Source organism: Podarcis pityusensis (genome assembly GCF_964106645.2).
Source record: "Podarcis pityusensis genome assembly, chromosome: 17".
NCBI lineage: Eukaryota > Metazoa > Chordata > Lepidosauria > Squamata > Lacertidae > Podarcis > Podarcis pityusensis.
The window spans coordinates 41,853,187-41,880,109 of record NC_138042.1 but is presented as its reverse complement, the minus strand read 5'-3'; the positions used below and the strand labels follow the sequence as shown (position 1 = coordinate 41,880,109).

Here is a 26,923-nt window from a genome sequence, read left to right as displayed (position 1 = left end):
CTGCAAACACCGCAAAAGAAAGCAAAGACACGGGTTAAATACTGGAAACTTGCTGCTTGCAGGCAGGCCTCTTAAGGCAGCTGTGGCAAGGAGAGGGACACCTGAATGTCAGCGAGAAATTGGGCACTTTTTAAAAGGGCCTGTTTGGTACCTGGAAAAGAATAGAGTCCTCTTCTGGCAGGAGAGTTACAAGCGTGTAGAAGAGCAGACATAAGCCTCACCTCAACCCCCAATGTTTGCTGGCTCCTTTTCAATATGAAGTCCCTGAACAAGGCTTCTGCTTCCATATAATCAGGAATCCTGGTAAGGTAGGGATCCTGATCCTGTGGAGACTTCTAATTTATTTGGTAGAACATGCACAACACGCGCATGCCCTGACCTTCAGCTCTGCATGCAAAGGTCTGAGCGGAGCTGGTGTGCTGGGGGATATTGGGAGGGTTGTTTGCACTTTTAATCCTTGTGAGTTCCCGCAAACACGCAAAGATGGCTGAGGCCTAGATCAGACTATTTGGTTCAACTACAGCTGGACATGCCCCAAAAGTCATGGCTCTGGGAAAGCAATGGCAGGGCCTGATGCCAAGAACAGGTTTCACATGCCATACACTGAAGGGTTGGGAAAGCAGGAAAAAAACATCTCTGCCCCTTTTCTCGTGAACACAGCTAGCAGATTGTGAGGTACTGATAAACCAAGAGGAACCAAGCAATATCGGAAGGCAAAGGTGGCAGCGTGTTACAGTGATGCCTGGCTATATCTGGGGCAGTTCCTCGAATCAAACCCATTTGACTAATAAACCTTGGACAATCATGGTTCTTTACCAAATAGCTGAGGTTTAGGCCTCACATACACAACATCTTTTGAAAATAATTTACTGATGAACAGGTATTAAAACACTTGATTGATAAACAGACACAAATAAACAGGATGCTAAGAGGTGACACTATTTAATTCTACAGAGTTAGAAAAGTACTGGGAGCCCACTATGCTCCTTTTCCCCAACTCCTCTCCTGAATTCAGTAGACAATAAAAACAGGGTTCGGAACAGCGGTGTGATTTACTGAGTCCATAATAAAACACAGCAAGAGGGAAAGGATAATTAAGAAGGGTTTCATGGTGCAAATCAAAGCAATTACAAAATTTTATATCAAAAACAGAAAAATGTTGGACTGCAATAAATCGAGGCACTCGCATAGACCTGTAGTATCTGATGTTCGTGAGTTGCTCTCTTTGGTAGCTATTGCTACATGAAAAAAGTGGGAGAGGTAGCAACGCTGCGAAGTTTACTGTGATGGGGCTGTCAGGTACTTGGTGAGCCATCTTTACAGAAGACAATAGCTGTGTAAGTACCCAAATTCTCATTCTCATTCTCTGGTTGGTGCTGCTAAAAAGAAAGAAAGAAGGTTGACCTGATCTCTCCCTCTTCCAGAGGAGTGGGGAATCTACTTTCTGCTGGAAGGTGTAGTTCTCCTAAAGTCTACTACAATGGGAAAGCCTTATTTTGCTTGAAACATACGCATTATGTGCTGGTGGAGCTCTGCTTTTGTTCTGCTAAACTGCAGTTGCAGAAGAGGGCTGCTCCCCCACTATTTAGCAAAGAAAAACCAAGCACTTCTGTACTTCGCAAGTTCTGCTTGGCATTCACAAAACCTGCTGTCATTGCAGGAGTCTTTGGGAGAACTACATCACCAGCAGACATCACCTTCTTCTCCTCTTCTAGCAACAAGGACAGCTGTTGCTGCCACTGGAGGGGGGCAGTTGGTAAAAGGGTTGAAGCACATGAATTCATATTTTGCTCAATAATGAATTAGTTTTGCCCACTGATTTCTGGATAAAGTATTTCTGAGACAATCTGATGTAAGCGAGAGCCATCTCTACCAAAAGGCTATCCATTAGATCAAACTAGAAAAATAATGGGGGGGGGGGACACACTTAACTTTGTGTAATATAATTAAGTAGCTCTTTAACATTTTTTAACAGTCATATAAATACCCAAGTAGGAAAAAAGGATGAGTCAATAAATGCAGAACATACTCATTAAACCAGACTCCACAGCCAGCTATAGATCACCAATACATTTTTCATTCTCTGATGAATCTGTAATTGTCCCAACATACAATGGTTTAGGCAAAGGTTGGCTGTGCCATGCTGGGCTTGACTGTGCTATAGGGTTCCCAATAGGCAGTGACAGACCCCCAGGTATAGGGTGGTATTATAATAATAATAATAATAATAATAATAATAATAATATGCAAATGAACGGTTGGGAGTGCACTTTAAGGTTCCCAATTATTCGCTGGCAGCTGTGTGTCTGATGTCAGGTGCAGGGCAGCTGGGTGTGGTTTTGGGGAAACAGCCTTAGGTAGCTAAGTATTTAAGTTTACAGAAGACACCAAAGCACAGAGGATGATAAAATTCCAAGCAACCAGAATGCGGCAAAATGGCGCCTCTATGCTGAACAAATAGTGAACAAAGTGGCAAGAAGTGTAAAATGGTGAACCACTGAAGCAAACAAATGCTTATTTCATATACATTTTGAACTAGTGCCTATTATCCAGGAAAGAGATGTTGGGACCATAGCAGCTAGTGCTATTAAAACTTGACTTGTTGTGCATCAGCAGTGAAAAGGACAGACTGTTAGGGTTTATTGAGAGAGAGATTGAAAATATAGCATTGTAATGCCCTTTTATGCATCAAATCAGTGACATAGCAAGATTGGGAATCCTGTATGTAGTTCTGGTTACCCACTCATTTTTATTTCCAACTTGGGTTTTGAGTTGGCTGGTATCAATTTTATTTTTCCTCTCTTATTCATCGGATCCAGGTATAACCATAAACACCCTGAACAAGCACCTGGAGCCAATAAGTCGTCTGCATGAGTGCTAACAAACAGAGGTTCAGGTACTGTTGTAGAAAACTGAATTAGATTGGTCAACGCAATCTAGGGATGTGGTATTCATCGCACTGCCCCTGAAGAACCTGTTCTGCAGTTTGTTGGTGCTGCTTAATCTAGCTCTGCTGCTGGACACTGAAGTAGCACTCAGGAGCTTGCAGTATTTTTACCAATTGTGTTCCTTCTTCAAGAGAGATGACCCGGCACATCTCAGTCCAAGCAGGGTCATATAAGAGATGAGGTCCTTCAGATACCCTGGACTCAAGTTGTATAGGGCTTTATAGATCATGACCAGTAATGAAGTGGTACCCTGTGGAGCTGCTGTGACGGTGTTTCTATTCTCCCTGTGATTAGCTCCAGGGAGCAAACTGGCTGCAGCATCTTGGACCAGCTGAAGTTTCCAAAGGCCGCCACACATACATGTCATTGCAGGAATCCAAACAGGATGTAACTAAGGCATCATGGCCAGAGCAGACATCTCCAGGAACAGTGCACTAGTTTTAAATGTGCAAATGTGCTCCTGGCCACTGCCTAAATCTGGCCATTAAGGGTTCAATCTGTGAATACTCCCAAGCTGCGAACCTGAGTTTTTCAGGGAGTGTAACCCCCTCCAGCACATAATGAATCCCTAGTCCCTGATCTGCCTTTCAACTGACCATGACCTTCAATTTTTTCACCCTCCTCCAGTCCGTTACTAACACCAAACCAGCTTCGTCATCTTTAGATGGAAAGGAGAGATGGAATGGTGGCAGCAACCCCCAGAACTCTGGACAAGCTCTCCTAGCGGCATCCTGCAAATGTGAAATAGCGTTGGGGCAGGACAGACCCTGAGGGACACCTCAGGTTAACAGCATCAAACGGAAGACCCACAGCAGCACCTTCCTAGGACTAAGCGGCTCAGGAACACCGTCTCTCAAGGACTGCCTCTCTCCTTGTGAACCTACCAGGCCCTTCTTTGTGCCCCTCCTCAAGCGGTCCAGAGGGTGGCAATATGAGAGCAGGCCTTTTCTGCAATGGCTCCCCCTTTGTGGAATTCTCTCCCCAGGGAGGTTTGGCTGGCACCTTCTTTAGGCGCCAGGCGACAATGTTCCTCTTTAACTGGGCCTTTGGCTGATTGACATCTGATACCCTTTAAAATGTGTTGTGGAGGGGGGGATTATCAGGTTGTCTTTGCTCTTATTTTTGTTATGTATTTTGTGTTTTTTACATTGTAATTTTATGTTGTGAACCACCCTGAGATCTACAGATATAGGGAGGTATACATATACAAGAAATAAATAATCACAATAAGATTATACCAGCACCACAAAACAGTGCCTCCAAATCCCATCCCAGTGAGGTGTCCCACGGAGAAACCATGGCCAATGGTATCAAAAGTCCAGGAGAACCAACTCCTGCTGTCTGGCTCCTGGTGTAGGTCATCCACTAACACAACCAATGCTTTTTCTGTCCCATAATCATGGCTGGAGCCAGTATTAAATGGATATGGATGATCTGTCTCATTCAGAAAAGCTTGGAGCTGAGAAGCGGCCACTCACTCCAGCACCATGCCTAAGAAGAAGAGCTTGGATTTGATATCCGGCTTTATCACTCCCCTTCAGGAGTCTCAAAGCGGCTCACATTCTCCTTTCCCTTCCTCCCCCACAACAAACACTCTGTGAGGTGAGTGGGGCTGAGAGACTTCAGAGAAGTGTGACTGGCCCAAGGTCACCCAGCAGCTGCAGGTGGAAGAGCGGGGAAGCGAACCCGGTTCCCCAGATTATGAGACTACCACTCTCAACCACTACACCACACTGGCTCTTGGAATGGAATCTTGGAGACTGGCCAGTCATTATCCAAAACAGTGGGTTTCAGGGAGGGCTTTTTCAGCAGAGGTCTTATCACTGCCTCTTTATGGCAGGCTGCAACCCTGCTTTGCTGAACATGTTCAATCGCCACCCTTACCCACTTGGTTAGTGTTCCTCAGCTGCTTTCATGAGCCAGGAAGGGCAAGGATCCTGCACACACGTGGCGGCCCTCACCTCTCTAAGAAACCTGTCCCCATCCTCAGGCTGCACTATCCCAGTATCTGATTCTGCGCAGCTTGTGGTTTGTTTTAAGAACGGGTGTTGCAGAATGCTGATGAAATTGGAAATCTGGAGTGGAAATTGCTGGTGTTCCCTTATTCACCCCATGTCTGAAATGGAAATCAATCTAGCAAACACAATTGGTATTGCTCCCCCCCCCCCCTTCAGTTCGCAAACAAGATATGATCAGTAAATGAGGACACACAGTGTCAGGGAAGACAGTTTGGTATGGGGGGTGGAATAGTTTAGCAAGCAAAAACGTGGCAGGCATGAAGAAAGTCTCACCTGAGGCTGCTGGAACATTTGTCGGGGTTGAAGCAGCTGCTTGATTCCGAGCATGAGCAGGTATGAGGGTCGAAGCCAGAGACGGATTACTTGACAGTTCTAGAAGGAAGTTGAAGAAGAGAGTATTCACAGCCAGCCCACAGGGAGCCTCTGCCAGTCGCTTCAGTGTTTCCTATCCCACATCAGCCACATGGCCATGTGTTGCTAAGAATCTATGATTCTAACATGCTTTCCCAGAGCTGGAAACTGCTCAGACAACTTCACTGGGGAAAGACTGTCATCCTTTGCATCTTCTTTTCTGTTGAAAAGGTATTTCTCTGCCATGATGTCTGCCAAATTGCCTATATTGCATTTCTTTTAATTTAAATTTCCCCCTTGTTGTTTTTGTACAGACTGTGTATCTGTGCATTTCCCACCCACCCACCCACCCTGCTCTTGGAACTGTGAGCTATTTAAAACAAACAAGCAAAATGATTAGTACGATTACACCACTAAATCACACCAATAACGTTGAAGGGAAGCGAGTATGAACTATGAGATTGAAGCAGCTGGTATTATATTGCAATCACTCTACCTTCCAAATCCCTAAAAGAAACTGTCGTTATTAATACTATTTCAGCTAGAGTACAAAAATGAACTGCTACAGACATACCCCTGGAATGTGAGTTTCAAAAGAGTATTATAATTGCTTAATGACTACTTGTGACTGCATTCTTAACATCCTCCACTGTGGCTGGGACTGCCTACGGCCAGCTATGTCTGGTACCCCAACTATAGCAATATCTGGACCAGGATCACTTGGCCACTGCAGTCCATGCATCTTTAAACTCAAGACTGGATTCCTGCAATGTGCTGTATCTGGGGCTGCCCTTGGGCCTGGTACAGAAGCAGTATCTGCTGCAGAATGCAGACAGATGGGGGGCAGACATACAACAGAGTGGGACACCTATACTGAACTCAAACATCGGCACTGGCTGATCACATGGTACTGGGCCAGAGTCAAGGTTCTTGCATTGATCCTGTGCCCAGGATACCTTAAGGGCAATTATATCACAGTTTGACCAATGGAGGGAAGATGAGGTATACCTTAATTTGGTTCTGGACTATGTTCCTGAAACAGTATACAGAGTTGCCAGGCACTATAGTCGGGCCAAGCAGACACTCCCGATGATATTTGTGAAGCTAGGTAAAATGAAACGACAACCTACATGGTTGGTTGGTTGGTTGTTACATCAGATACAGAGCAGCAACCAGGTTTAGATGTTCATTGGTAGAAATGGGTCTGCTAATGCCCTTTGTTTCTTTCTAATGGTGGCCTCTTGCACATTGTGTAGTTTTGCTCTGGAGAGCTCCTTGACAATGGAGACACTTGGTTGGGGAGCGTGCTGCTACTGCAAAGGGGAAGCTCAGATACACCATGTATGAGGAGGACACCCAGGAGTGCTGATTGGAATCCTGGTCATAAAACTGCCCTGTTCTTGAAAGGAAGTGCAGGCTTGTCTAAATGAGGGTTGATTTAGACATGCTGTTGTATCTACATGGGTTTTCACAGATGGTTGCATCTGGTGAGGAAAGTGTACAGATGACATTCGTTTGTTTTTATTTCTGCAGGCAGTTTGGTTCGATGGCCCTGGTGGTCCCTTCCAACTCTACAATTCTATGAGATCACCCAGAAGAGTGCTGCTAATTGTCCCCTGTGTTCCAGAGGCCTGGCTGGCTTCAACTAAAAGTCAGTGCTTCACATCACCAGTTCCATGCTGTGGAACATTGTTCCAACAGAAATTTGGCAGCTGCCCTCACTTTTGACTTTCAGGTGTCTCTTGAATACCTTTTTATACAGACAGGCCTTTACAAAAAGTAAAATTAGAGCAGAAATGTAATTTAAAACTTAGTAATTTGCATCTTCATATCAATATATTTTCCCAAGAATTTATAAAATATTAAAAATGAACTCATACATAAAATTATCATGATCAAATGCTGCAGCTTATTACTATGCTTCATGATTTAGCTCTATATCACCTATATTTGTTCTCATTTTGTTTTATAATACATACATTTTCTCCTAATAAAGTATTTTTCAAAAATTATTCAAAGTATCCCCCAAAAAGGGCAAAAAATCAGGACCGTAAATCAGAATTTTATGTCTATTTATACTGGTCAAAATGTAACAGACTGAATTGTAGAATACTTACGTGTTGCTGTTTATTTGATACTGTGCTGCCCTAGATGGAGGTGGAGGGTGAATTAGCTGGCTGTAAATTATGTTTAATGCTGCCAGTGATTTTTTTTGTAGACCCAACGTTCATTTGGTGAAAAATGGTTGGCTGGGGCTTGGCTGTGTTATGGATGTGGTTGGTAGGAATGCTTGATAGGCAGGTTTATAGGCGGAACTTTGTCAAGGTTGGATCTGGTAGATGTTGCAGGCTGTGGTGGCGGCTTCTATTTCAGTTATGTTGTTTAGTTTCTAATGATGCTTTATACCAGGAATTTTATTGTATTTGATTTTTATTTGTAAAGAATCCATGGGCCGCACACTGAATTAAATCTCCATTTTAAAAAAATTAAAGTGTATTTAATATTAGTTAATATACACAATTAATATATTTAATTAAATATATGTAATTAAATACACACTAGATTTAATAGATTTAATTATTAAACAATTCCATTACACAGTCAGAAGTATGTGCTTTCATTAACAATTTGTGACACGTGCAATTTTTTAAAAAGGCTTTATTGTGTTTTTTTCTTGAATGTTGCCAAGGGCCACCCAAAAAGGCCCTGAGGGCTGCAGGGACCACCCTGGCCTGAAGAATGCCCTGGTAGAGACCAAACGATAAGAAGAAGGAGCTTCCCCATAAGATGGTGGAGAGGAAAAGCCAGGAGGTTCCCTCCATCCATCCTTTTGTCCTTGGGCAATAAGGACACAAGGGCTACAGATCCCCGGGGGCGGGGAGTGATTTCTGGATTACTTACTTTTGAAGTCAATCACAATCTGTCTGCTGGTGGCCAGCCAGATCAAAACAGTTCTGACCGTCTAAATGGCTAACTGAACTCTCCTCTGTCTCTACAACTCATAGAGACTAGATGCCCCAATATTCATGGGCAAATGACCTATGCCCAAACTATCCCTATTTTTCCTGATATATCACTGCTTCTATCCCCCTCCCTGGGGGGCTTGTCTTTCAGGGATGACTTTTTAAAATAGGCTTTTTTTTTTAATGCCTACATTTGCCCTACTAAAGGTAAAGGGTAAAGGGACCCCTGACCATTAGGTCCAGTTGTGACCGACTCTGGGGTTGCGGCGCTCATCTCACTTTATTGGCCGAGGAAGCCGGCGTAAAGCTTCCGGGTCATGTGGCCAGCATGACTAAGCCGCTTCTGGCGAAACCAGAGCAGCACACGGAAACGCTGTTTACCTTCCCGCCGGAGCGATACCTATTTATCTACTTGCACTCTGACATGCTTTCGAACTGCTAGGTTGGCAGGAGCAGGGACCGAGCAATGGGAGCTCACCCCGTCGAGGGGATTTGAACCACCGACCTTCTGATCGGCAAGTCCTAGGCTCTGTGGTTTAGACCACACCACAAGCTGCCCTTATATTCCCCCCACCTGCCCCAAGTTGCATTTCCCAACAGTGATTGCTGCAGAATGTGTTTTGAATTGCAGCTATTCTATTAGTACAGATCTCATGTGAGATTAAACTTTCTGTCAAACATTTTTGAGGGATGGAAAGTAGAGTGAAAATTTACATATAAAATAGGTAACAAAACAAAAAGGAAAAACAGATACTCTACTGTCAGTTTACTAGCACATTTGCTTCAGGAAACCAACATAAGACAACCTACTGCACAGTAAAATTCTACATGCTTGGGGCCAGCGGAAGGGCATTCTGTTTTTCACAAGTGTGTAATACTGGCAAGAATGCTCTTATAGTAATAATAATAATTTATTACTTATACCCCACCCATCCGGCCGGGCCTCCCCAGCCACTCTGTCCAGAGATGGCCTCTGTAACCATCGACTTAAGCAGCAGTCAGAGTGGCAATGGCAATTTTTTTGAGAGCTGAATATGTTCTTGCTAAAGCACCTCCAGATAAACCTGAGCCACAACAAAAGGTCGTCCTGCCTGCTTGCCTGGGCCGTAGCCAACTAACGCATCCCATTTGTGCAAGGGTGTCCATTTGCACAACAGGTCTCTTCAGCCCCTCTCCCCAAATCTCTGTAAAGCTGGGGAACCCCAATAATAGATTTAAGGGGCACGTGGGTGGGGGGAAGAGGCAAGGGAGTCCCTTTGCATAAGTGGAAATACTTCCTCTAATGACAGGCTTAGTAAAGGTAAAAGGTAAAGGGACCCCTGACCATTAGGTCCAGTTGTGGCCGACTCTGGGGCTCATCTCGCGTTATTGGCCGAGGGAGCCAGCGTACAGCTTCCGGGTCATGTGGCCAGCATGACTAAGCCGCTTCTGGCGAACCAGAGCAGCACACGGAAACGCCGTTTACCTTCCCGCCGGAGCAGTACCTATTTATCTACTTGCACTTTGAGGTGCTTTCGAACTGCTAGGTTGGCAGGAGCAGGGACCGAGCAACGGGAGCTCACCCCGTCATGGGGATTCGAACCACCGACCTTCTGATCGGCAAGTCCTAGGCTCTGCGCCAGGCTTACACTATGTTGAATACAACCATTAATTTCCCCTCCAGCCTGCCATTTACAAAACAGCAGAAATAATCCAAGATATACCTGTGATTTTAACAATATTAGTTTGAACTGCCTCAAGTAATTCAGTCCTGAGATAAGGCAAATTAAACATCCTGTTCAGAGGAGTGTTGTGGTTCCTTTCATATACGCAGAAATGGAAGCTGGCATGGTGGGTCTCGGGTCAAGAGGAACTGGCAGCATTTACTGTCACCAGGGAAGGAAGTACCATAACCCAGAGCGGAGCAAATGCTTTAGAGGCAGAAAAGGTGCATCTCAAGAGCAGCAGCATTTGTGCACTTGGAAAATACTACCCCAGCGCTCTCAGCACCCTTTCGAAACCTGACAAGTGGCCACGGCCCTTTCACTGACTTTAACATAGAAAAGAGTATCTTCAAATAGGGCTGCAATATTATTAACTGGCTAGATTTAAAAAAAAAAAAGCTTTAAATTAATTAATTAACATTAATAAAAATAAATGTAAAAGGTACTGCTGATTAAGCAGGTAACATTTTATTTTAAAAAATTATTTCCAATATAAAGACAGCAGATGGTAAATATTATCTTCTCTCACATGCAAGCGTAAATGCCTCTTCCAATGCCTGCTTTGACACATAGCATCCTATAAAAGAAAATATGCTTCTTGCTTCAGATCTTTTTTAACCATGTGCAAATTAAATTGATATGTTGACTATAGTTGCCATAAATTGTTGAGCTTCTTCTTCTTTTTGGCAAAGCTGTTTGGCAAAATTGCAAGAAGAAAAATGCTGTTTTTGAGCTATTTTGGGGGGAAAACAGCCCTGCCGACATGGGCAAATCCAGACGTATGGCAACCCAATGTTAACTGAAATGCATATGAGTAATTGTAATTGGGTTGCAGCCATCTCTCCAAAGAATCTGAACAATACAGGCCACAAATTATGCTTCTGTTTTACAACCCCTAACAACTGTACAGTTCTTGAAAACATGTGCAAGGCAACTGCGAAAACATACTTCCTTAGCCTGCATTTCAGCTGATCCCCTAAATCTGGACTCCTGGATGTCCTAAGTTACATACTCAATTAGCTTATTAAATATGATTCCTGGTAAAAATGTGAACATGAGCAGCAGTCTCTATTCTTCCAAGAATATTTCAACCTTCTATCTAACAAGCAATTTCATCTATGACTAACTAGGAATTGAATGTCCCAATAGCAATCATGAGACAGAAGCATCAGCCTATTGAGATTATGGATGCGTCTCTATGTCAAACAGCCTTTCTTCGATCAAGCCCCATTGACTGAGGGGTAAAGAAGTCTCTCTCTCAGACTTTATTCTTAACCCTTTCTCTACACCTTCTCAACACAGTTCACTCTTTGAAATATTTCCACTCTTTCCAGCTGCCCAACCTTTCTATCCATCCCCTCTGACCACTATTTGAGATGATGCCATCTTTGTGCCGTAAGAAACTGCGGACACACAATCTTCCTTCATGCTCCCAGACTACCTTGAGTGGTGAAGTTAAAGAGTGCAGGTTTCTCTCGCCCACTCGGTAATTTGATGTTTGGGTCCCGTAATTCATCAAAGAAAGAGTGTGCGCACGCTTCCAGCGGAGTCAGGCGCGCCGTGGGGGTATATTCCAGCAGACGGCTACATAGCGCTATTGCTTCTGGTGGAGTGCGGGGCCGGAAGACCTGCGGCAGAACAAGAGGGACAGTCCGTCAATACTCTTCTTTGCTCTTGTCGTTGAAGGACTGAGAATCTGAGGAACTAAACCGCTCAGAGTAGGAATTAGACATTAGCTTATAGAGTACTGAAGCTTAATCAAGCTTCTAGGGTTGAATGGTTAAGTGCAAGGAAGGTTGTTGTACTAAGGTGAAGTTACAAGGTCACAGGGTGGGGGGGAACACAAGACACAGCTGAGAAGAACTTTTAGGAAGAGAGGAATAATCCATTCCAAACATAACAGGAATGCAGTCGGCCATGCATATGGGTTGGAGGAGAGAGAAAAGCAAATGAGCAGGATTTTCTGAAGACCACGTTCTGAAGCATTTACTGAAAGCAAAACTTTTAAGCAACCAACTGATTTTGTACTGGGTGTGGATTTATGCTGACTGGTAGGGACACTGATCAGGTCTCATAGTTTTGGTTTATCCTTTAATAATACACAGCAAGTAATCAATTAGGATAACTTCCAAATTTTAGGCGTTTGGGAGCATTGCTGAAGGGTACTCAGCCAGCTAGTTTTTCTCTCAGACATCTGCCATCGGAGGTTAGGTCAAACAGCATATATTTTTACTATTCACAATCAGTCTTTTGTCACCAATGTTGCACTCCATCTACCTTCTCCTCTCTCACACACATAAAAATTAAATAACCACACATTCACAGGTTCCTTAAGCATTTTCTTTCACCTACGCTACAGGTGCAATACAGGTCATGAGCAAAGAGTATATGTAAAATCTTGAGATAAGGGTGGGACAAAAACTGGCAAATCCAACTCACAAAACGCAAAGGATGAGATTCAGTTGTGGCAGCTCACTTGCACAGTGGAAACCTGCTTTTGCAATGAGACTTTTGGTTCCCCTTTTTCCCCATCCCTGCACACACCCAAAATCCGCCCAGGAAGGATACTCAATCCTCTGGAGCAGATTTCTGGGTGCATGGAAGGCTGCTAGCGGGAAGAGAGGAAGGAGAAACCCCACCGAGGGAACGGATTCCCACGCATGTAAAGTTGGACCAAACCCCAAAGCAATAGCATATACCACATGCAAAATCAACTGCAAATCTGCTCAAACAGATTTTGAAGAGAAGAGATTTAAATTCAGCAGAACATAAACTGCGTCAAGAATCTCCTCATCACTAATAATGGTATAGGCTATTGGTGGGATTTATCAAGAGTTCTGAGTTCGTACAGAAAGCTAGTTTACATATGTGAGGGAAAGTAAAAAAGCTGAAGAATTAAAAGACAAGAATTAAGTTAAGGCAGGCAAACAATCACATAAGCAAAACTCTTCTGCAGTGCCCAGATGTTGCAAGAACTATTAGACTGAACCAGGCTGTGGATTACTTTCATGCCTGGGACAACTGTGGGAATAAGTAGTAATACCATAGTCTGAAAGGAATCCTATGGACCTCTAAAACAGACAATGATATCAGCCCCTCTCCTGCTCTAGCCTGCTCAGGCCAAGAGAGAAGTCGAAGCAAGTCCTCTCCCCACGTGTATTGAATGCAGGGGTGCTCTTTTCAACCCAGGAAGAAATTACCATGTTGCACAGCCATAGTTTTTCTTTACTCTTAAAAATCAAAACTACACACACGTCAATGTAGTATCAATGTAGAGGAGGGAAAACTGGTCTGGGAGAATCAACAGGGGAAGGAATGTTTAACTATTCCCTCTTGCAAATGTCATGAACACAAGCTCACTTGTCTCCCCCACCCTAAACTGGATTTGTGCTTAGTTCTAGTTTCAGAACCCAGCTGCAGGGGGAGAAAAGGAAAGGGCTAAGCAACCTCACAAAACACCTCTGAAAACTCAGCACTTCTCCTCTTGCTGGGTTAGGAGAGGTAATGAGAAGCTACTGCAGCTGGCTTTCCTGGTACTACTCTGGCAGCAACTCCTGAATAGGAGACAGTGGCATCTGTGCCCTGATACGCCTTGAAGCTACTTTTAAGTGCAACCTGTGACATGGGTTTATCTTTTACATTTTTACCGGGTGTTCCCTTCACTTCCAACAGGGATGGGGAATTTGTGGCCCAGGTGATGTGGGACTACAGCTCACACTATCCCTGCTCACTGGCTGTTTTGCTTGGAACTGATGAGGGATGGAGTCCAACAGCAAAATATCTGGAGGGCCTCAGGTTACCCATCCTAGAAACAATTTCACTGCCATAAGTAAGAGAAAATGGCTGTGTTGTCCATCTGTGATTGTGGCGAGACCAAGTTGTGGGGTCATGACCAAGTTGTTGAAGCACAATAAATTTAAAAAACCATATTTCATCTCATAAATTTTGGGGAAATTATCTCCATTAAAGAAGTTCAAATTCTTTTTTCCAGATACATAATCCATCAAGTTACTGAAAATCCCACATTCAAATTTGAATATACATTAAACCAAAACTTTCCCCAAATTTTATGACCCCCAAATATTGTCCTAGAGCTTGTCGAATAAAACTGTACCCCACCACCATATGAAATCAGGTGGAAATTCAATCTAAGGTTGAAAGGCTTTAGGTATACTTGCCTCCTTTAAAATAAAATGATGCTTTGTATTTTTCTTCATTACTATCTTTAGATGAACTGCTAACTGTGGAACGATTCTTTCTTTCTTTACTTGTCTAGCAAAACTCAGGCTGACTCTATCTTTCACTCCTTCCATGAGTAAGCAAAAGCTATTCACACTTAATATGTCTTATGATGTACTGTAGCATGTATTCTAGCTTCCACTCTAACTGCAGGACCTCATGAAGATCAGGTTGCCCTTTCTCTGCTGGGACTTGGAAAAAGTAATTTGATACAGAATGTACTACATTAACAATGCCAGAAAATTGAAAGCCCAACCGCCGCAAGAAACTAGCAGCTAAAAACTGAAAAACGTTTAGAGAGAGAGAACATTTGGCTCAGTGACCTCAATGGCTGCTTGGTGTCAACTCTTCCATCCTCATTTTTGCCTCTCCTCCTCCAACAATAAACCTGATGATATGAAAAAATATTTATGTACATACCCGTACTCCTGAGGTGAAATGTCCTGTTCCTGACGAGTCCTAAAGATGATAATGCAGTGAAATAATCCAAACAGGGGGAGTCAATCCAAAAGAATAGTCCAGCAAGGAAAAATATATCCAATATTATCAGAAATCCATGGTGATGGGGAAATATTAAATGTTTAATACAATTAGAACCTTTAAACATCAGTCTCCATAGCAGCAAGTCCAACTTTAAAAAAAATGATTTTGCAAGGGTGAGGCATAGTATAGAAACATTTTATTTTAAATGCATGTTCCAATGCCAGTGACTTTAGTAAAAAGTAACAAAAAGATGAAATCAAATGTCTATGTAGAAGTAAAATTATACTGAATTTTCAATATTAAACTGCAGTCTTCTTCCCAGTCTTGGAGATAGATTTCCACAGACATGGGGAAAAACATGAGACATGCTCTCATGTACAGACTCCTCTTTTTTTCCCCTCCTCTTTGTCCCAAAAGCACAAGATGAGAGGTGTTTTTGAAACCACGCATGTAATAAAGATCTCTAAGATTCAGTACTAAAAATAACTATTTTAAATTTCTATAAGCTATGTGTGTATCAGGCCGCCGCGGATTATTCTTCATTTTGGATTGACTTCCCCGCCAATGGATTGTTAGTGTTTAGCTTTTTTGGCAGATATCTCTTTAGGATGCTTCAGGAACTGGACATGGCATTTCAGAAGTGCTGGTAAGATCTTAACTCTCCCCTGTCCCTTGATTGTGGCTTCCTTCCTTATGCCCTCATGGCCATTTAAAAGGGGGGGGGGGATTTGTTTGTTTTTTTCTTTTACAAGCGCACACTGATAATGAAAGAAACACACTACCGTTGTTTAACTCTTCTTACTTACTGCAACCTGTTCTACTGCTTTATTCACCCACCAAGAACTACATAGAAGCATACAAACAACAAACATTAAAAGCAAGGGACTGTCACAGTTACAGGTTAAGTGGTCGATAATACAGGTTGCCAACACTTAAGCACAATGGGCCGCATTGCAAGCTGGGGGTGGTTTCAGCGTTCTATTGTGCCTAGGTGCAAAAGGGCAGGTGGCAGAGTACGCTGTTAGCTGTGAACCGTCCTCACTATTATGTTTTAAGCATCATGGTTACTGTGTTTAATGTAGTTTTCAGTGAGGGAATTTCTGGGGCAAATAATCCGCGGATTATATTTTAGTCTGCGGACTAAAATTTAGCACTCGGTCTAAAAACCGGCCCGTCACAGTGAAATCTATTGCAATCTAAAATAAGTCTTGGTGAAGGAAAGGAAAAGCTAAGAGCACAAAAGAGGATGCAGTTGGGCAGACTAACCTTTAGTATGCAGACTAAATACGGCCAGATAAAATGCACAGGAAAGCCACACGCAGGAAACAAAAACTAAAATAAAACATGTGAACACTGATAGGAACTTTTCAAGTAACTTTTAAATATTATCTCACTTGTTCATTAACATATGTTATCATGGTCACAGATATTTACTATTTTAGGTAGACTTGCTTGATTAGTTAAATAATTTTCACAGAGGAAACCACACTGAAAAATGCATATATACATGTGGGCCCTGCAACAAAATGTTTCTTTGTGGAGCAGCCCTGTTCAGCGCTCAAGCCAACCATAGTCTCAATTCCATGATATTCCACTTCCATTTTCCTTCCCCTCCATTACTGGAATGAAACGTTAATAATGAAGAGATGCTATTATCACCATGTAAGTTGCTTTGGACTATTTTATAAATTAACAAATATAATTCAAGTAATCTTAAATGAATTGGTTGGGCAGAAAGTAGAGATGACAAGTTTCTAAATTCTGTTTTGAAACAGTGGATCACAATAATTTAGAAAGAAGTACTTTCTAAATTATTGTGATCTATTGATTCAAAGCAGAACTTATGATTGAAAAGCGGGGGAACAACTCAAAACATTCATTATTGAAAAAAGGTGATTTTTCCCCCTTTCCCTATTATTTGTAAAAGAGCTCTACTTCTCAATATATCATCAGGGCTGAATCAGTGCCATGATGGGTCCTGAGATGTAGCAGACTCTTCCAACTCCAAACTCATGTACCTGACAGTTGTGCACACATATGAGCATGCACGCGCACACACACACACACACGCGCGCGAAGAGTAGAAGAGAGCTACATCATGCACAACAAAATGCAGGAGAGAAGAAACTGCTACACCTTTCCCCTGCTTCCTGAAAGCAAAAAAAATCCACCCCCTCCCCACCGACATGCATACATTCTGCAAAGGGGTCTCCCTGAGTAAAGGGAAATGGGGCTGCTGGTCCTGTTTCTGACTTCATGCAACTTCTGCGGCCCAACCAATTCTGAGGACGGACATAAGGGCCCCTCTTGTAGCTCTCCACTACCCTCAGAAGCTCAGAGAGTTGACACCCAGAGGAGGGCATTTTCATATAAGCAGTCACACAAGCTTATACAGTCATACCTCGGGTTGCGAAAGTGATCCGTGCGGGAGGCTCGTTCGCAACCCACAGTGTTCGCAACCCACAGTGCCGCGTCTGCACATGCTTGTGATGCGATTCGGTGCTTCTGCACATGTGCAAAGTGCAATTTAGCGCTTCTGAGCATGCGCTGAAGCCCGGAAGTAACCTGTTCCAGTACTTCCGGGTTTGGCGCGGTCTGCAACCCACAGTGTTCGCAACCAGGTATGACTGTAAACCAAAGTCTGTTTTTATTTAGAAGGAACTAACTATTCAAAACAGTATGGAATGCTACTCAGCCTATCTTGGGGCAGTAGACTGTAAGTAGAAAGCATAAGGGCTGTCCTCCAGGAGCCTGTGGAGAAAGTGTGGCTAACTCCCCCCTTCCTCCTTCTCCCCGCCTCCCTCTCTCTCATACACACCCACCAGTAAATCTGGGGAAGTGGGAGCATGTAATAAGACGTGGCTGAAACAAAATACTGTGCTGTGGAATCAACGTATGCAGGGCTGGCCCAAGACATTCTGCTAAGGTGGACCACCAACCAAGTTATTTTGGCACCTGAGACAGAAAATCCCTCTCATTCCCAGAAGCAAAAACAATAATAGAACTAACAATTTGCTGCCCTTTCATCACCCCCCCCCCCAAAATCAGCTGCCAGAGGCGGCCTTCTCCTAGTGGCAGGACTGGCCCTTTACGGGAGGAAAATGAAGTTCTAAGGACACATCTGTGTGACACCCAAAATGAAACTTTTGCATCTCTCCTGTTCTGCAGGTGGCAGAAAACATAGGAAAAAAGAACATGCTTTCTGCTCTACATGGTTCCAGCCATCAAATACAGCCTTTGGGACTGCATGAATGGGGCAAATGAATTTTGACCCGATGCAATGAAGGTTTGTCACTTGCTTTGAGGAAGGCAAGGTCTCCACAAATGCATATGATGGGAAGTAGCAACTGTCTGTTTTCAGAGGAATCCCAAGCGGCGAAGAATGAAGCAGCAGGTGAATGCAGATAGTTGAAACATTGCAGGGAGAGACATCATGATGTCAGGCAGTAGGTCCTGAAGAGGAATGCAAGGGTGCGAAGGCGCCTCATTTGCTTTCTCTCTCAGGTAGTGGGGCAACCTAAAGGAAGTGCCTGTTATATGACTAGACAGTAACAGCTATTAAGAAGAGGGAGGGAGGCACCCTGCAGCTAAGAATCCATAGTGGCAGTAGTCTTGCACACTTTGTTTTCTAAAGAACACAAAGGTTACCCAACCTACAAAACGAGAGGCTGAGGTGTAACCTATTTATTTATTTAAAACATTTCTACCCCACCTTTTGAGTGAGATACCCAAGGTTGTGAACAACAACTAAAGTCAACAAAACAGTCATTGCAACAATAAGATCAAGGAACACAACAGCAAATAAAATAAGTAGCTGAAAGGCCAAACATTCTGGTGAAAATAAAACTTGCCAGGAAAAATGTAAATAATTACCTTCCATGCACCACACTAAATACTCCAAGAGGAGCTAGAACACTTTCTAGGGGTGGCCAATAATTACTTACCTGGAACCTAAACCCTGTGGACTGGGATAATTTTTTTTGTTTTTACTGGGAGTCTTAATAATTAATCTGTTTTCGACAATACAAGCCCTAGGAACACACGGTTATCTGAGGGCCACAGGACGTCAATTTCCCTAACCTAAAACTAGAGGTGGGGAGGAGGAAGCAGAGGTAACCCTGCAACTGGTCAGAGACCTTTCTAATGAGAAGAACTCTGGACTCATGGTCATCTGAGGGAATACTTTGGTTCTGACCCGACCAGTTCAACCAGCGTTCAGACTTTCTTGGATGAACTCCTATTTCCGCCAAGCAAGGCATCCTTCTTATCGGTCTAGCAGGTGGGCTTGTTCCAATGGTGCCTCCCTTTGCTACTGTCTCCCCCAACCTTATGCCCTGCTGGTGCAAGCCCTCCTGGAATGTGGATTTATCAGTTCATTTACTTCATTGGCTCCCTCTGCGACCCAGTAAGATTCCTATGTGTAGAATGTCTTTCGAGTTACACTTCCATATGCTCATTCTACAGTAACTTTATGGGGTAATTTGGATGTGAAAATGAAGAGGAAGTCCTTAGTGAAAGAATTGGGTTGACAGCCAGATACCAGTTAACAGCATCAGATTGAGAACATTTGCCATTTTCAATTTTGCGGTCTAGCTGCCACTTACCACTAGAGCTGAATCACCGTATCTTCAACTACAGCTCCTTTTAGTGTCTATTTAGGAAATGTCAGCTTTGAGTGCCTTAATGTCTCCTATTTTTGCTGGAATAAATAACTGGATCTTCACAGAAAACTAATAGAGTGTTCTATTCATTCTATTAATGAAACACTGCTTTATCATCTAGTTGGCTGTTTCTTTAATTTTTAGCCAAAACTGAGTCAACAGAACATGATGTTTCTGGTATGCTGGACTCCACCATGCCTTTATAGGAAGAAATGATGTAACACTGAAAATGTTTTGAGGCATACAATGTGGTCATGGTCCTATGGTGTCTTCTTTCTGGCCAGAAACTATTGTTCATATTAAAGTTGCCTGGGATATTTGCAGATGATCACACACTCTTAAATTATATCCTTGAGGTGTGGTGACTAACAGATGGACAACAAAAGTGAATTCTGTGAGCCTTTTGGTGACCAAAAGACTTATATTGCAAGGTTAGAAGGCTAAACATCCACTATGTACCACTCAGTGGTCTGAAGATCTCTGCCCTTTATCTGAGCACATGGCTTATAACTATTTGGACATAGGAACTGCTTATATTAATCTATACATTTAAATTAGGATTGATGTAATATTTGTATTATCAAAGTCAACTGTTTGTTTTTTTCTCCTTTCTCTCTATTATATTTTCAAGTTTGTTTTTAAAATTGCCCTGTGCAACAAAAATTACCAGAAATCTACAAAGAAGGCTTCTAAATTGTTATTGCAGCAATTATAGCAATGAATTCTCAGTGCTCTAGCCACAGTAACAGAGGAAACATGGAGTAAGACTCCATCTACTGACCTGAAGATAAAATTAACCGGGCCATTAAGGGCTTTAAAAGTAAAATTGTAGTGCCTTGAACTGAACCTGCTAAATGTTTCCTATACCCATGTTGAGCCTCACAAACTATCTACCAAGGATGGCTTCACAGACAATGTGTTGGATAATTGTCATGAAATCGTTTTTTAGTGAGGACAGGGTGCAACCAGCTCACACTTAGGGAGCTCTTTCACGGAGAAAATAATCCCACTGAAAGCACAGAACCTGTTTGTCCCCAAATGAGCTGACCTCTTAAGCATCAATCCAGCCAATAAAGGGCATTCAAGAAACCCTCACTATCTGGATTAGATGAAAATGAAAAACAGAGTTGGGCATCTTCAGCATACTCATAATGCCACATCCCAAAAGGTGCTTGTCTCTTCCAGCAGCCACAAATTTCAAAAGAATTAAATACTATTGGGTAGAACAACAGTCACTCAATATTACCCTCAATTTTGCTCAGACAGGAGTGGAACTATCAGAGTGTGAAGCCTGAATACTGACAGCTTCCAGCAACCATATAGCGTACAATCCCTAGAACCTTTGTTGCAGATGGTAAACCACCACAACAAAAGTGATTTCTATTCTGTGTTCTGCCCTAATTCTGGATTGATATGGATCATGGAGATAAATATAATCCAAGGGTCACTGGAATTGCAGCCCTGCTGCCTACCCATCATCTCTCCCTCCAATTTTGCCCTCAACATTGATTTCAGCAAGACCCTCTCAGTTAAGAGGACATGTCTAAGCTTAAGTTGTCCGAGGACTAAATATATGGAGGAAAACACACTCTGTCCCATTCACAGCTGCAATCCTTCCCTCCAGAAGAATAATGTGGCAAGGGGGAGAAAAGCCTGCCCTGGCATCCACAGCAGAAGAGCTGGCTTCTCCCCACCCGGCTCTAAGTGAGCTGAAGGGAAGCTCACATTGGTTTCTGGCACTTTACAGAGAACCAAGTACTAAGAGGTGTGTGGATGTATGTTTTTTGCTTGTTTACAATTGTACTGTGATACTTCCCTGTGAGGCAGGAAATGATTCTATTTTAATTCTATCGCTCACCTAAAGAAAGAGAATCATATAGGTTCACAATACATCAGGCCCTGCTTGTCTCCTTATTGGTGTGGACAACAGCTATAAACATGAACGATAAGGATCTCTATTCATTTTTATTTTTGATTAATAGCCAGAACATTCATGACAAATGTGATATAATAACATCACCAAATTTTGTATAGTGAAGTGCTACTGTTGAGGAATCCAGTCAATACTTCTTTCCTTTCTCTCCCTATACACCTCACTTTTCTTTCACCCCCTCCAAAAACACTCAGCTTTCCAGAGCCACAATGAGCATTCTTAACCCTCAATGGGCTTTAATTCCTAAATTTGTTTCGTATGTCTACAAGCCTTGGGGCTAACCTGAGCATACTGCAGCCTCCCTCTTGTTCCTCAGTTACTTTGTTTCAGCTAAAATCCTATCAATATTCACCAGCTGAATCTCCTGTTAAACAGGGTGAAGCTAATCAAGTAATAAGGAACCCTGAAACTTCCATATTTACACAAGACTTCACACACACACAAACACAAGAGTTGGCTATGAAGAATAAAGGGTTGGATTCCCAGCACATACGTAGGAGGGGTGGGATGTAAAGGAAGGTGTAGTTGAAAAGAGAAATATGTGTTTCACCCCACCTGACTGGAAGTGTCTTCCAGTTACAGTAACAAAAATACTATTGTGAACATGGTTAAAATACTCGCATTAACATTTATAGGACCACTGAGTAATAGTGCCTTGGTTTGCCCATTAACTTGTAAAGATTAATGTATGGACCTCAGCGTATCCTCTCCAGGCACCCACTACTAGTTCAAACAGGCTCTCACCTTAGTCCATGGATGTGCCTTAATCTGGGGAAATTTAAATTCAGTGTAGTTTGGATTCATTTCTCTAATCTGTTCTCTTGTAGGAGTTCCAAGGACCTAGAAAATAGGAAACGTGGTCTATTAGCACCTTGAGACAATATAGCTATTGCAGCCAACATCTGTAGCATGCAGCACTTGTAGTAAAAGGAATGGATGCAAACAGGAACTGCACATCTAGTGATCTCTCCAACTGCGGCCAAGTTTACATTTTAATCACTGGCTGTATCTCTTACTATTCCCTGGAGTACCGATCACATAATTAATTCAAATGTATGTAGGACTATGCACCATAATTAACATTATGCAGACCATCTCTGAAGCACTTAGATAATTTTGTACAAAATGCACTTTAGATAACCCAAGTGCTACCTTAAACATACTTTATTTTACTACCAACAAAAACAAGAACCTTCATATGAGTACGTTCTATATAAGAAATGCCCTTTTTTTTCTCCTCATGGTGTGTGAGTGACGGATGATTTGTGTCCAGCTCCGTTAAAAAACATTGCCTTTGAGGGGATACAGCCCTATCTGCAGCATCTGATGACAGCAACTCAATCGCAGAATGTATATTCTACGAGACCTATTCAGACCTGCATTTGCAAGCACAAAAGTTGTATAAGGAGCCAAAGCACACAGCATGTTCTACAATGCGGACATGTTAAGACTTAAAATTTTGCTGTCAAGAGAAGATGAACACTGAAGGACAACAGCTGTAGCAGAAACTCCTACAGAATGAATTTCATTGGATATACACCAAGAGATCTAAATGAAGAACTAAACTGAATATGATGAACTGAACAAAATCTATTATTTTTGTCTGCATGAGAACGATATATCTGTGTGCATTTATATAAGTTTGACCATTGAATTTTGTGGAGAATGATTTTGTTCTGTCAATTACAGATTGAAAACCACCCCTTGTCGCTGATATAAGCCAACCTAGTTTCACAACTTATCCTCTACGTTCCTCAATTCCAGGCATGCAATTCCTTTTGACAACTTCTCTGGCCCTGATATCTATCACATGTAAGTTACAGGGCTCTGTTTTTTGAAGTTGGATTGCGGGGATACACAACCAACTTAGAATTGGGTCAAAATACATTGAAGGAAACTTCTGAGTCGCAGCAAATACACCTGCTTCACAAATAAGCAGAAGATTTCACTCCTTTCCATAGCTAGGGAAGACTACTTGCTACTAGATCATGTCACAATTAAGGAGCAATGAACATTGTGAGGGGTGTGGGGAGCAGGAATCATTATGTCTGGCCATTTGGTAGTGATTCCAATACGTATTTTTACACTTTTAGATACGTTTTCTGTTTTATATTTATTACTTATTTAGGTTATTCATATCCTGCTTTTCATGGTAGAAAGATTCACAAAATGGGTTTCTTGCATTTCTAATGTAGTGAAGCGACTCTGAGTGTCCTATGTGCAGAAGGGGTAAAAATGACTTATTTACTTACCTGGAAAATAAAAGCCAGTATCACATTTACTTTTAAATAAAAGGAGGGTTTTATATAAACCAAAGTTACATTAAAATTACTATTTTTCATTTCCAATTTAAAATGATGCCCAAATAATAATAAAAACCCCTCATACCTTGATTATTTCCACCAACTGATCTACACCACTGTCGCCTGGAAAAATTGGTTGTCCTAGCAACAGCTCTGCCAATACACAGCCTGCAGACCAAACATCTGGGGATGGGGGAAGAAACATAGGAAGATATTGTGGGTTACATATATCCATTTTCTCTCACTCTATATATATATATATATGCACGCGCGCACACACACACACACACACATATATATATACACACACAGTATAAATAGAAATAGAAACAGAACAGTAAGGCTTACTTTACCAGGTAAGCATTTAGGCCGCTGCAGAGAAGCACTGACAATGTTCATACAAATGGTACCTTATATGAATCTGTACCAGGTCTAAACTTGCAAAGCAAAATTATATACAAAATAAAAAAATTCCTTCCTGTAGCACCTTAAAGACCAACTAAGTTAGTTCTTGGTATAAGCTTTCGTGTGCATGCACACTTCTTCAGATACACAGATGTGTATCTGAATACTTCAGATGTGTATCTGAAGAAGTGTGCATGCACACAAAAGCTTATACCAAGAACTAACTTAGTTGGTCTTTAAGGTGCTACAGGAAGGAATTTTTTTATTTCGACTATGGCAGACCAACACGGCTACCCATCTGTAACTGGAATTATATACAAAAGTAACTCAGTAAGACGGTGCCGGTGTTCTTTTCAGATTTTGCCAGTTTCCACACACCCCTCCTCTAATATGAAATTCATTCTATTCAATAGATATTTCCATTTGCATCTCCATGCTGCTGCTCACATTCCCACTCACTCCCATTTCAGACCCTGAGGCCTTGGCTCACCACCTTCCTCTCTAACAACATCCCAATGCTCTTCCCTGGTGATTTCAACATGTGTGGTTCTTTTAAAAATGTGCTTTTAGTAACAAAATATTACTCAATATCACAGAGCCATTATTGGTTAGAGTGTTGGACTAGGAGCTGGAAAACCACAGTTCAAATGCCCACACCATGAGGAAGCTCACTGGGTTACCTTGGGACAGGTACACACTCTCAGCCTAACCTACCTCACAGGATTTTTGTGAGAATAAAGTCAGGGAGGAGAACTATGTATGTCACTTTGAGCTCCTTGGAGGAAAAGTGGAATATAAATGTAATATACATAAATAAATAAAATGTTTATACGGTGGTGCCTCGCAAGACGAAATTAATCCATTCCGCGAGTGTCTTCGTCTAGCGGTTTTTTCGTCTTGCGAAGCAACCCTATTAGCAGCTTAGCGGATTAGCGCTATTAGCGGTTTAGCGGCTATTAAAGGCTTAGCGGCTTAGCGGCTAAAAGGCTATTAGCGGCTTAGAAAAGGGGGAGGGAGCGGAAAAAAATCTCAAGACTCGCAAGGCATTTTCGTCTTGCGAAGCAAGCCCATAGGGAAATTCGTCCTGCGAAGCAACTCAAAAACGGAAAACCCTTTCGTCTAGCGGGTTTTCCGTCTTGCGAGGCATTCGTCTTGCGGGGCACCACTGTATATACAATGTAAAACTAAAATCTCAAAAGAGGAGGAAGGCATTGTGCATTCTGGCTTCAAAGAAGACAACTGAACACTATTGTCTACAATACGGTATTGTGGCAAAGAAAGCCAAAGTCACTTTTTAGGCTGCAAGAAAAGAAGCCTAGTTTCCAATATTTTAGAAAGAACAGCGCTGCTCTACCAATACTGACAAGATCGCAAGTAGAGTACTCTGCTTCAGTCCCAGGTATATGTTAGAAAAGCCGTCCCCGATCTGGTGCCTTCCAGATGTTTTGGACTACAACTCCCATCAGCCTCAGCTAGCAGTATGCATTAGAAGAATGATCCTGCTATGCTGGAAAGGGTTCAGGGAATGCTTGATGTGGCATGCTGAAAATGATTCAGGAAACAGCAATGATAAGGCAATGGACTCATTAACTGGAACGATGCATTTTCAAGTGACCACATAAGCTAACCATATCAGCTAGAAAACTGAAGATTTCACTTATGTAATAAATAATGGGTGGATCATGGCTGACATTCTGCTTCTTATATTTCTGTCTCATTTTAAACGCAACATGGTAGCAAACTGGATTTATACTGAGAGACCCAGATTCAAATCCTCAAGCATCCATGAAGGTCACTGGATAATTATGGACCAGCATCGCTATTTCTCAGTCTAATTACTTAACAGTGTTGTTGCAAGGATAAGAACTGAGAGAGAAAGGCCATGTACATTGCCCTCAGCTCACTGGAGGACTGGCAGGATTTGTAAAATATGCAATTAATCAATCCAATAATCTCTATGCCAGTCCAGGGTCTGATGCCATAAACTTTCCTGGAGCAGACTTTGGGTAACCTTTATGCCTTTTATAGTTGGGCTGTCTCACTACAAAGCATAGCTTGCATCCTGCAGAAATAAACAAAGGTGGCATTGTTGATATGGCAAAAAAAAAAAAAAAAAAAGGATCAGAAAATGCCACGATGTCACACAGAAATAGAGGTGGAAGGTCCTGAATACTAGAATTTGCCTCAGCACCATTTAACAGGATGCTGAAAATATAGCAGATGAGAATCTTTTATCTTGATTTTCAGGTTGGTTTTATAATGGAACAGCATGGGTCACCTACAATTCATTGCAAATACTGGCTATCCATGTGAACTGTAGCTTTGGGGGGGGGATGGAAGTGCAGTGTTCCATAATAGCTCCTCAACAGGAAGATTTTAAGCGGTTTAGTTGTTGTTGTATTTCAGGATAGTTGCAATTGTGTAGTCTACCATTCTGATCACATAAAACATAAATATTTTAAAAATAAATACACACATACCTATACTGGAGGTATAATCTGTAGCTCCAAAGATCAACTCTGGTGCCCTATAGTACCGAGAGCAGATATAAGAGACATTAGGCTCTCCACGAACAAGCTGTTTTGCACTAGACATGAGGAAAGAAAAAGGAAGACGTTATTTTTTAAAACATAAACATGCAGTCCAATTAAACATACAAATGTTATTTTGCTTTAAGATGAACCTTCATTTGCAGCTCTTCACTACGTAGACCTCCTGTTGCATAATACCTTTTCACTTTCCCAAAGTCTGGGAGAAGGCAAAGATGTTTAGGATCAGGGGCAACAGAACCACAGGATCCGAACTACAGAAAAGGCCCAACATCTTTAACAACAGCATGACAGCTGTGTTATCAAAATATTCTGTCTCATTATGAATCTAATTCAGAAAAGGATACCACTGATATCACATTCAACA

The 26,923-nt window shown here is 42.2% G+C and overlaps 1 protein-coding gene and 1 long non-coding RNA gene across 3 annotated transcripts in view; both read right to left on the bottom strand.

Moving 5' to 3' along the window:
- The window catches only part of GSK3B (glycogen synthase kinase 3 beta), a 65,936-nt gene that overhangs the window by 5,144 nt on the left and 33,869 nt on the right, over positions 1-26,923 (bottom strand). Inside the window, exons 6-11 of one of the 2 annotated variants that reach the window (XM_080987195.1) lie at positions 26,488-26,594; positions 23,688-23,785; positions 22,044-22,139; positions 14,643-14,681; positions 11,425-11,611; positions 5,240-5,338 (exon numbers count right to left, since the gene is read on the bottom strand). In XM_080987195.1, coding sequence (XP_080843321.1) covers positions 5,240-5,338; positions 11,425-11,611; positions 14,643-14,681; positions 22,044-22,139; positions 23,688-23,785; positions 26,488-26,594 — 626 coding nt within the window. The remainder of the gene's footprint in view (positions 1-5,239; positions 5,339-11,424; positions 11,612-14,642; positions 14,682-22,043; positions 22,140-23,687; positions 23,786-26,487; positions 26,595-26,923) is intronic. The other variant, XM_080987196.1, reaches the window with a different exon arrangement.
- Positions 15,103-20,422, bottom strand: LOC308466489. The gene is made up of 2 exons (XR_013980847.1): positions 18,771-20,422; positions 15,103-18,694 (listed from the first exon to the last, which is right to left on the bottom strand). It is a non-coding gene; the product is annotated as an uncharacterized lncRNA (long non-coding RNA).